The sequence below is a fragment of the Castor canadensis genome, chromosome 5 (genome assembly GCF_047511655.1).
Source record: "Castor canadensis chromosome 5, mCasCan1.hap1v2, whole genome shotgun sequence".
In the NCBI taxonomy this organism is placed as follows: Eukaryota; Metazoa; Chordata; class Mammalia; order Rodentia; family Castoridae; genus Castor; species Castor canadensis.
The window spans coordinates 181,226,978-181,236,734 of NC_133390.1; the positions used below are offsets into that span (position 1 = coordinate 181,226,978).

General features: G+C 46.3%; 1 protein-coding gene across 2 annotated transcripts; it reads left to right on the forward strand.

Annotated features, from left to right (window-relative positions):
• Window positions 1-73: 73 nt before the first annotated feature.
• Window positions 74-9,711, forward strand: Gid8 (GID complex subunit 8 homolog). 2 transcript variants are annotated; one of them, XM_020173756.2, is made up of 5 exons: window positions 74-268; window positions 2,843-2,972; window positions 4,591-4,787; window positions 5,210-5,407; window positions 6,170-9,711. In XM_020173756.2, exons 2-5 carry the CDS (start codon window positions 2,855-2,857, stop codon window positions 6,341-6,343), a joined length of 687 nt encoding a protein of 228 aa, XP_020029345.1. In that variant the 5' UTR covers window positions 74-268; window positions 2,843-2,854; the 3' UTR covers window positions 6,344-9,711. The 2 variants fall into 2 exon arrangements, with proteins under 2 accessions (XP_020029345.1, XP_020029346.1); XM_020173757.2 differs by lacking the exon at window positions 74-268 and adding an exon at window positions 288-954.
• Window positions 9,712-9,757: the final 46 nt, after the last annotated feature.

Below are 9,757 nucleotides of genomic sequence, written 5' to 3' on the forward strand. Positions count from 1 at the left end.
GAGGACGTAACTTCCGGCGGACGCTTGTCCCGCCCCCTTACGGGAGCGCTCTATTGGCTGTCGGCTGGCGATCTCGCGAGAAGTGTCGGAGGGGCGGCTGCCGGTGTGTCTGCTCGCCAGCACCTCGCCCCGCCCCGCCCCTGCCTCCGCCGCGGCCTCCGCCTCCGCCTCCGCCTCTTTTTCTTGCCGCCGCCGCCACTCCCCTGCCCCGGGAGCGGCCGCGGAGCCGCCGCCCAGACCGTGTCGCGCGGGAGGCGGGATCCGCACGGTAAGATGGCCGCGGCGGACCCGGATGGCCGGGCCGGGCGTCTCCGCGGGGCCGGTGGTCTCGGGCTGGGGGCGGAGGCCGGTGTCCAACTGGGCTGTCTGTGCCGGAGGGAAGTTTAGGGGTCCGAGGCACGAACCGGAGTCGAGACCTAGGCGCTCTGCTTCCCTTTCGTGCCCAGCGCGGCGCGGCGCGGGCGGTCTTGTTTGGAGGGGAGCGCGCGGGAGGCCGCGGCTTGCGGTCCGAGGGGTGTCAGCCAGCACCGGGATGGTTACGGGAAATGTGTGTCTGCCTCTGTGACGACAGCGACTTGATAACGACTGCGCTAACGCGGGGACCGAGCCGGTGAAGACCTAGGTCGTCCCCGGGCTTGGGAGCCTGTCCACAGTGTGACTGCTGGAGGTTGGGGCTCCGACTCCTGCAGAAACGCAAAGGCCTGGTCTCCCCACGTGGGAGCGGAGAGGACGGTGTCTGTTGTGGGGATCTTTCAGATGGGTCCCTACCTGATCTGTGTGGTGTGCATACAAGTTTGCTCTGGGCCAGTTTTGCAGTTGACCTGTAGCTACAGGAGCGGCATCGGGACTGCACAGCGCCTCCCAATTGTGCCTCCGCCCTCGCTGCCACCTCCCAGCAAGGCTTCTGCTGGCCCTCCAGCTCTTCTTGCTCTCTGAAGTTCATTACTCCCCCAAGTAATGTGCCCCTGTCACTCTCACCCAAGGTGGTCTTGGCTGTACTCTTGGCTTTAAATATTGGCATGGAGTTTTTTGGTGGTGGTGTTCCCCTAATTAATGTTTATGGGGTCAAGACCTGTAATCTAGATGCCTGCTAGACTTCTTGAGCTGCCTTTCTCAGTCACTCAGACTTGCCCTGCTCCTCAAACCTGTTCCACTCCTAGTCCTCCCTCCTTGTTTATGGCCCCATCCTCCAAGGCCTCACACTTGGAAACCTCTGACTGTTTTTGGTTCTTGCCTTTCACTTGTTTCTTCACATTTAATCTAGCAGTAGCTGCCATCAGCTCCAAAGCCAAAGCTTTCTGACCTGGGGTGCCTGTGATCTACTGTCCCTTCTGGCTGAGGTGTCTCCTCGCTGGACTTGCTGCTCAGCTGTCCCTACCCAACATTGATCCCATTGTCAGCCCAGAAACCAGAGCCTTCTTTTAATTTTTTTTAATATACTGAAGCAAATTAGCTTGTACATTGCTGTGTACAAAGAAATATCTGCAAGGTATAAGTTAGTGAGAAGTATGAAAACCTAACCACCTCCCTCAATTTGTAGGGCAGCAGGCAGTGGTGTTCAGCATCCACCTGGAGTTCAGCTGGTATAGCTGCCCTTGTGGTGCCACCATCCTGCCTTCCACCCACAGGTGCCACCTCCTAAGTGCGAGATTGCACATCTTTACTTAAAAGTGTAAAACAAAGACAGTTTTTCCACATAGTTATTTGTTGCTAAAGCACATATAATGTAGCATGTCTTGTATTTGTTTGTTTTCAAAACTCATGCCATACTCAAACCTCTACTTCAACTTGTTTTTTGCACTCAGCGTTGTTTTGTAAGAGTCTTCCATGTGGTTCTGTATGATTTCATTTATTGTGTTTGACTGCTTTATTAAATTTTGTGTGATACATAACCACAATTCCTTCTCAAATCCAAGTATCTCTGAGACCAAGTCTTTTTAAAAATCTATTTGGTGGTAAAACCTGACTTAGTAAAGTCTAATAGCTTCCCTTACACTTAGTGTGAACACACACGTTTCACTGAAAAAAATACCTTATTGTGGGATGCTCCCCTGGACCTGGAGATGATGTCTTAAAATAGATGGTTAACTTGTGCCATATCATAAGTACACAAATTCCACAGTGCACCTGCCTAAGGGTTTTGGACATGGGTTCAGTATCCCATAGACAATATGCTCCTGTTGAATGAACATTGGGGTGAATGTCTTCCACATTTTTGCCATCTTGAACAGTGCTTCTGTGAACAGGATTACCTTTGGTGCATACTAATGAGTTTTTCTACAATGTAGATTTAGCAGGAATAGAGTTACTGGGTTGTAAGGGGCACCACGTGTATCTTTACAAGGCATATGTAACTGTTTCCTCCATAGTGGTCTGTTCTGACACCAATGTAAAAGTATTTGAGAGGACTGTGTGCCTTCGCACTGTCAGACTCTCTGATTGGTCAGTCTGATGGGTGTAGGGTTGCAGCCTCCTTTTTCACACATTCCTCATAGCACATAATTCTTTAGTTTACTACTGTCCAGAGGCTGCCCTTTGCACTTAGTAAGGAACCTAACCATCTCCCTCAACTTGTAAGGCCTTCCTCAGTCTGATGCCAACTGACCTCTTGATCTCTTATTCTGGGAAAATTGTTGCATTCATCCTACTTTCTAAACACCCCATTCTTGGTGTTCCCCAAACATGCATTTGGGTTTCAGGCGCAAATGTACTTACTGTTTTCAAGATTGAAAATATTTTCTTGCTCTCCCACTTCTTACTACATTGCTTTGTTTATTTTCTGAAATGGTCACAATGGCATAGAATTCTTCACCGAATTATTAAAAGTATTTTTTTCCTATAGAAATAAATCAGAATGAGTTATGCAGAAAAACCCGATGAAATAACGAAAGATGAGTGGATGGAAAAGCTCAACAACTTACATGTCCAGCGAGCAGACATGAACCGTCTCATCATGAACTACCTGGTCACAGGTAATGGCTGAGTGTAAGGATGCCACCACTTGAATAGAACATAGTTGGTTCTTCCTTTTTGTATAAGTAGCACTTTACCCCTGAAACTCAGTGGTAAAGTTATGTTGTGGTCAATCATTATAAAAATACTATGCAAAAGAAAATTAAGCCAGGTGCCAGTGCCTCACACCTGTAATCCTAGCTACTTGGGAGGCTGAGATCGGAAGGATTGCACTTCAAGGCTAGCCCCTAAAAATAGTTCTCGAGACCCCATTTCCAAAATAACCAGAGCAAAATGGGCTGGAGGTGTGGCTTAAGCAGTAGAATGCCTGCTTTGTAAGTACAAAGCCTTGAGTTCAAACCCCAGTCCCACCAAAAGGGAAAAAAAACAAGAAAATTTAAAACTATGCTATAGACTGAGGGAAAATACTTATAATACATGTATCTTACAAAGGTTTCATATAGAATATTATATAATAATAATAAGATTACCCAAAAACCACATTAACTAACATTTGTAAATTATCATATTAAAGACTGCTTTTCCTGGAGATGACAGGATGTTTCTGAGACCTGAAGGCAAAAAGCATTTCTTGGCCTTTGACAATTTCTTTGTGGTATTAAGAATGGAACCCAGAGCCTTGCCCAGATTTGTTTTTTCTTTTGAGGGGGTGGGTAGGGTCTCACTATGTAACCCAGGCTGTCCTCAAACACAAGATCCTCCTGTCTCAGGTTTCCTAGTGCTGGGATTGCAAGGGTGCACCACCATGTCTAGCTGCCTTGACAATTTTACAGTTAGATAATCAAGGTCGTTACAACTGTTCTGACTTGGCAGGTAGAGGCAGGAGGATTTTGAGTTCCAGGCCAGCCTGGGCTATATAGCAAGACTCTTGTCTCAGAAAATAAGACTATTCTGAACTAGATTTAAAACTGCAAATAATTGCTGTCCTTTAACCAGTCTAGTAAAGTATTCTGTCCTGTTTCTAGAAAGTGTGCCCAACAGGGAAGGGGGAAGGGCAGGAGTGTGTAGAAGGAAACTGCACTTGGATCCTCCTTCCTTTGGGAGAAGGAAGATCAATGCCAGGTGGGGTGAGAAAATCCAGGGGTTTTTTAAAAGCACAAAATGAGAAGTTATCCCTCTGTTAATCTCCAGTGCCCCAGTCACAAATTAATCTCTGCTAACATTTTTTTAGAGAGCTGATGAGGAAATCTAGACCCATAGTTGGCTTTGATGTTAGAGAGAGGGAGTCACCATGTCATTGCAGGTGAAGCCAGCATGGAGGTACAGCAGGCTTGTGGAGGCACAGCTAGTGTGTCTGCCTCACCGGGAGCCAGCTCTGCGGCTCTGGCATCCTGATTTGTGATCCCAGCCTTCAAGGCACCATGCCACACAGTGGGCCAGCAGTCATTCTGAGCTCTGGGCTGGTGGTTAGAGCTTTTTGAAAAGGAATGAAGTAGTCTTCATTTCTGTATCTTGAGGGTATAACCTATAAATCACAGAGATAGCAGCAGAAAGTCCCTAAGAAAGTGTGGTTCATATTGGGGTTGTTTAATTAAGGTGTTTGGGCTTTCTAGAGGTACAAAGTCTGGGACAATTCCCTGCTGTCTTTCCTAGCAGTGAAGATAATTTTCTTTTCAGAGGGCTTTAAGGAAGCAGCAGAGAAGTTTCGAATGGAATCTGGGATTGAACCAAGTGTAGATCTAGAAACACTTGATGAGAGAATCAAGATTCGGGAGATGATTCTGAAGGGTCAGATTCAGGAGGCCATTGCCCTGATCAACAGCCTCCACCCAGAGCTCTTAGACACAAACCGGTATCTGTACTTTCATCTACAGGTGAGTTTCAGCAGTCTGTTGTGGATGCTCAGAAGTAAGTGGACTGACATGCATTAATAGAATGTTGTTTTAGTTTATGTGGGGATGCAGTTTGCGTTAGCTGCTATTTTATGTATTTCAGAAGCTTTGCTTTTAAAATGCGAATTTAATAACTCAGGGCTAGAAAAGTCTTTCCTTTGAGATATTCTTTAGTGTGTGGTGCTGGGGATCAAACCCATTGCCTTGCACGCGTACTGAGCAAGCACTCTGCCACTGAGCTGCACCCTCAGCCTCGTGAGCCCTACTTTTGACTGGAACAAAGTGTTCAGGGTTGCTCTTTTAGGTGTGTGCTGGCCAAGCTTGTATGTCTTTGCCATTGACCATGCTGAGTGTCACTTGCCTGGGTGTGCTAGCTAAACTTGTCTGTCTTTGCTGTTGACCAGCAACAGCACCTGATTGAGCTGATCCGCCAACGTGAGACTGAGGCGGCATTGGAATTCGCCCAGACACAGCTGGCAGAGCAGGGTGAGGAGAGCAGAGAGTGCCTCACAGAGATGGAGCGCACACTGGCCCTGCTGGCCTTTGATAGCCCTGAGGAGTCACCCTTCGGAGACCTCCTTCATATGATGCAGAGGCAAAAGGTAGGGGTCAGTAAGAGGAAAGAGTCCTTTTCACCCTCTGTAGATGCTCAGAGAGGGACTGCCAAAAAGATGGTATGTGTGCTGCATTTGTGATGTGGGATGAGACAGATGGCCCTGCGCTCATGGACTCCTTTGTGATAGTGGCAACCCCTCCCTAATTTCTACTCTTTATCTTGTCAAACTAGGAACAGCAGAGGTGACTGATCGACAGTAACCAAACTTCTTTCCCAGTTTTTCTTACTTATCTTAACCTTACTTAGAAACTCTTTAAAAGCAGGTGTCCTATCATTTAAAATCCGTATTTTCTTCTGAAACTTTCTCTTGCTCATTTGTTCAGCTGAACAAGACAGCCCAGGTCCCCACATGCTGACTGCTCTTCTCCTGGGGCTCTGTTTGCCTAGCACCATATATGAAGGACTGGCTGCCCTGGAAGGTCCACTTGAGATGTTTCCTTGAGGCTTGTTTGGGGGAAGCCTGCATTGCCTGCTGTGCTGCTCTTTGCTCTCACAGTCCCCAGAAGCGGTTTGTTCAAGAGGCTCGCACTAAGTTGACCTCAAGGCTGGATGTGACATTGCTGGCCAGGCTGTGAAAGCTCATCCTGTTTAATGTCCCCAGAATAACTTATAGGCCGAATGTTTATTTAAATGAGTAACAAGCTTCTCAAGTAAGAAGGTTGTCAAAAAGTATAAAATGCTATTATCCATAGACTTTGCTGTGCTCTGCATGTGTGATTATCTTTTTTGGATGTTGCTTGTTTTCTAGGTATGGAGTGAAGTTAACCAAGCTGTTCTAGATTATGAAAATCGCGAATCCACACCCAAGCTGGCAAAGTTACTGAAACTGCTACTCTGGGCACAAAATGAGTTGGATCAGAAGAAAGTAAAATATCCCAAAATGACAGACCTCAGCAAAGGTGTGATTGAGGAGCCCAAGTAGAGCCTGTGTACGGATCCCAGCATTGCCACCGGCACAGGACTCGCCTCCCTCTGGTTGCAACTGACAGATTTTCACTGCAGTAGAGAACCTTTTCCCCCTTGTACTTTTTTTGGCCCAGCATCTTTTAAGAAGGGAAAATGGCCCTTTTAAATGCTGGCAAACCCACGGTGAAAGACACTGTCTCTTTGGAAGTCTGATGCCGTCTGTGCACTATGGTATACCCTGAGGAGTTGGACATGCTGCAGTTTACTGTGCCAGTGCGCCTGGTGTTTCTGGCTACTGAAGCTCTCTTCTGCCATTGAGTACTGCATTGTTAGGGAGTATCAGCTGAGCTTAAGGCCTCCCACTCAGAGCAAGAGGAGCACTGATCATTGCTCTGCTTTCTGTTTAGCTTGTAGGCAGCTCATATGCTTTCTTCATCTTCCGGAGTCTTGTCAGGCCTTATCTTTCAAGTTTCTCCTTACCCCCTGTTTTTCTTTCTTATTTCTTTTCCTTTTTTTTTTTTTTTTCTCATAGGAAAGAATATATAAATTTGTAAATCCTTACTCAAAGATGATTTGTGTGCAGGTATTGATTTGTTTTTGCCTTTCTTTTTGGATTGTGTGACTTTCGGTGGGGAGATATGTGTGAAGGGCGGGGCTATGTGTTTTGATTTTTTTAATATATATTTTGGTGCTGTATGTGATGAGAGACTCGCTCATAGTGGATCGATGAACCATCTCTTGTTGGCAGTTTTGTTGAAAATAAAAATTTCTCTTTGATTTCAAGAATGACCAAAATAGCCTCTGAAGAGTTCTCATCATCTCAAACAGCCCTGGTTTTGGGCATGCTTTCCCTGTGCTAACAACAGTGACAGTGCCGTGCCTGCATGTGAAGGATGGCTGCCCTGTCTGTGTACCTGGGGAGCAACCCTGATGTTGGTGGGGACAAGCCAAGACTGGGTGACCTGAGGCTGTCCCAGAAGGACAGACTGCGTGTCCAGCCTCACTGATCTGCACTTGAGCTTGGCAGAGTAGTTTCTCATCTCTTGTTTTGTCAGCAGTGCTGCAGATCTCCTGTTTCTTGTCAGGCATTTGTCCCCTGCTTAGCGGACGGGAAGTGACCCTCAAGGTGTGGCATGGTACAGCGGTCGGTCAGTGTCCTCGGTGATGAGCGTGTGCACGTGTAGTTCAGAGCACAAGCTGCTTGGGTTCCTGGCAGTGGCCCAGGCAGGGAGGGACGTTGCTGAAGCAGTGCTGAAGGTTGGTCACAGTACTGCGGGGCCCACAGCAAGTCTGGTGAGGATGATGGAGATGCGAGGGCACCATCGTCTGCGGGAGCTCCTGCCTGCCTACGGTACCTAGACTCAGCTTCGTTCAGCTGAGTCCTTACACTGGAGCAGGTTGTTGTGGTGCTTGGGCCTGCTGGAGATCAGCCAAGTTGAGGGACTGCTTGCCTTGTTCTTGTATAGCCTGAGGCATAGTGACCGGTTAGGACAGGCTGGGGTTTGATCCCATCTTGCTGTCATGGGAGCTGCTCAGGAGGCAGGGCAGCTGACTGGCCATCTCTGTTGTGCTTATCTTTAATGCTGCTCTTTTGGTATCTGTCCTGTAGGACCCCTCTCCTCTCTCACTTGGAGCAGGGTGAGGCATCCTCAGCTCTCCACTTCCATTTCAGTGGGTAGGAGCTTTGGGCAGGGCTTACTCTTACCAAGAGTTAGCAACAGATGAAAAGGGGAAACTGTTCAGGTCATTATGAAAGCACCCCATTCTCCAGACTAACCCCTGGCTGCCCTTCTCAGTCATGAGGGTATCATCAGAAGTCTGCCCTTCTAGGTATGGTGGGTTTTAGCAGTTATTTTTGATGTGACCTTTCTTTAGGTCTCCTTCCTTATGTTTGAGAATAAAATCAAGGTAGAAGTAAAGGAAATTTAATGTTCAGATAGTTGATGAGTGAAATGTAGCAGAAGTTGGAGAGAGAGGATAAAAGTGTACATTTTTAAAAAGCAGCAGATAACCAGCATATTATTAAGTGTCTTTATTAGTGTACACATTGTCATTTACATAGATGACAACTATGTAATCGATTTGGCATGTTCTCACAGTTAGAAAGTATGAGATGTGTAGTGATGGGAAGTCCCATCTACAGGGTGTTGGGATGTACATGGGGTTGTCACATGCATGAAATGTTAAGTAGTTGTAAGACAATGTGTTGGTGTTTTATTTACAGTTCAATCAGTGGATCTTAATTTGCAAGATGTGAGACTGGAGGGTTTAAGATGCTGGTGTTCTCTTTGCCGTGATCTGCTAGTGGACTGGAAGTCCCTTCTCAGGGAGTGCTCTACATGCGTCTCCTGGTTGCCATCTTACTGCAATCTTAGTCTCTGCAGCAGACTAACCAAGCTGAGCTACTTGGGGATAATGAACGTTCAGTATGATTTGGTTTTTCTGCTTTGTCTCCTTTTGGTCTCCTTCTTGTGTTTATTGAAATATAGTTGTGTTTTACATAGTGGTTCCTTCTTTTTCATGCCTTCTGGTGGAAAGTGCCTTGAAATACATGAAACTTGAGAATATTCTGTACTCTTCCTGTATCATGAAGTCATATGAGGAGTAACCCTCAGTTTAGAATTTTCTGAAGCATGGAGATTATTGCAAAGTGAACAAGAACTAATTTGCTTTGCTGCCTGAATTAAGGTTCCCAGGAAAGGCAGGTGCTGATTGGGGTTGATGTTTGAGACCAAAGTCTCCGTGGTGTGTGACTGAAGACTGGTGACCCTGTGTGTGTAGAAACAGCAAACCGGAGTCCCCTGAGGCAGGGGAGGGAGGGACAGTTATTCTAAGGCAATGTGATGTCCTTTCTTCCTTCTTCCTGTATGCCGTTAGTTTTGGAGAGTGGAGGAACCAGAGTTCCAGAAGGACTTACACATTTGATGATAAAGACACAAACATCATCACGATAATGGATCAGGAGTCCCTTCCGGGTTGTGGCTGTCCACTCTCAGTATGAAGAAAAGACCAAATGAAGAGCGTCAGGTGTACACTGGGGTACCATGGTGTGGGTGCAGACTGGCCACCAGCCTTCACTCACTGCTGCTTTGTTGACATGTTTTACTCTGATACCATGCACGATATTTCTTACAACGGGTATATTTTTGTTTCAGAAACATAAACATGTTGCTTTTTCAGATACATAGTACATTGTATTGTCAGCAGTAGTCATGTAATCCTGTGTAAATTCATAGCCTGCTAGAGGACAGTTGTGCACATTTGATTCTGTAATTCTTATTCCAGGGTACTCCCTGACTTCATATCGTCTGAGAAATACAGAATAGATTGCTTTTGCTGCCTGTTCTTAATTTGACAGTAAAAGTTTTCACATTTTTCCCAGAATGGTTGTCTGACAGTCCTTTTCTTTTTTTTTTTTTTAAAGATATAT

Excerpts from the sequence above, each read along its gene's own strand:
- Gid8 (XM_020173756.2), top strand. The coding sequence starts at position 2,855 with ATGAGTTATGCAGAAAAACCCGATGAAATAACGAAAGATGAGTGGATG. Across the intron at positions 4,788-5,209 it reads ATCTGTACTTTCATCTACAG|CAACAGCACCTGATTGAGCT; the intron begins GTGAGTTTCAGC and ends GCTGTTGACCAG. Across the intron at positions 5,408-6,169 it reads ATATGATGCAGAGGCAAAAG|GTATGGAGTGAAGTTAACCA; the intron begins GTAGGGGTCAGT and ends CTTGTTTTCTAG.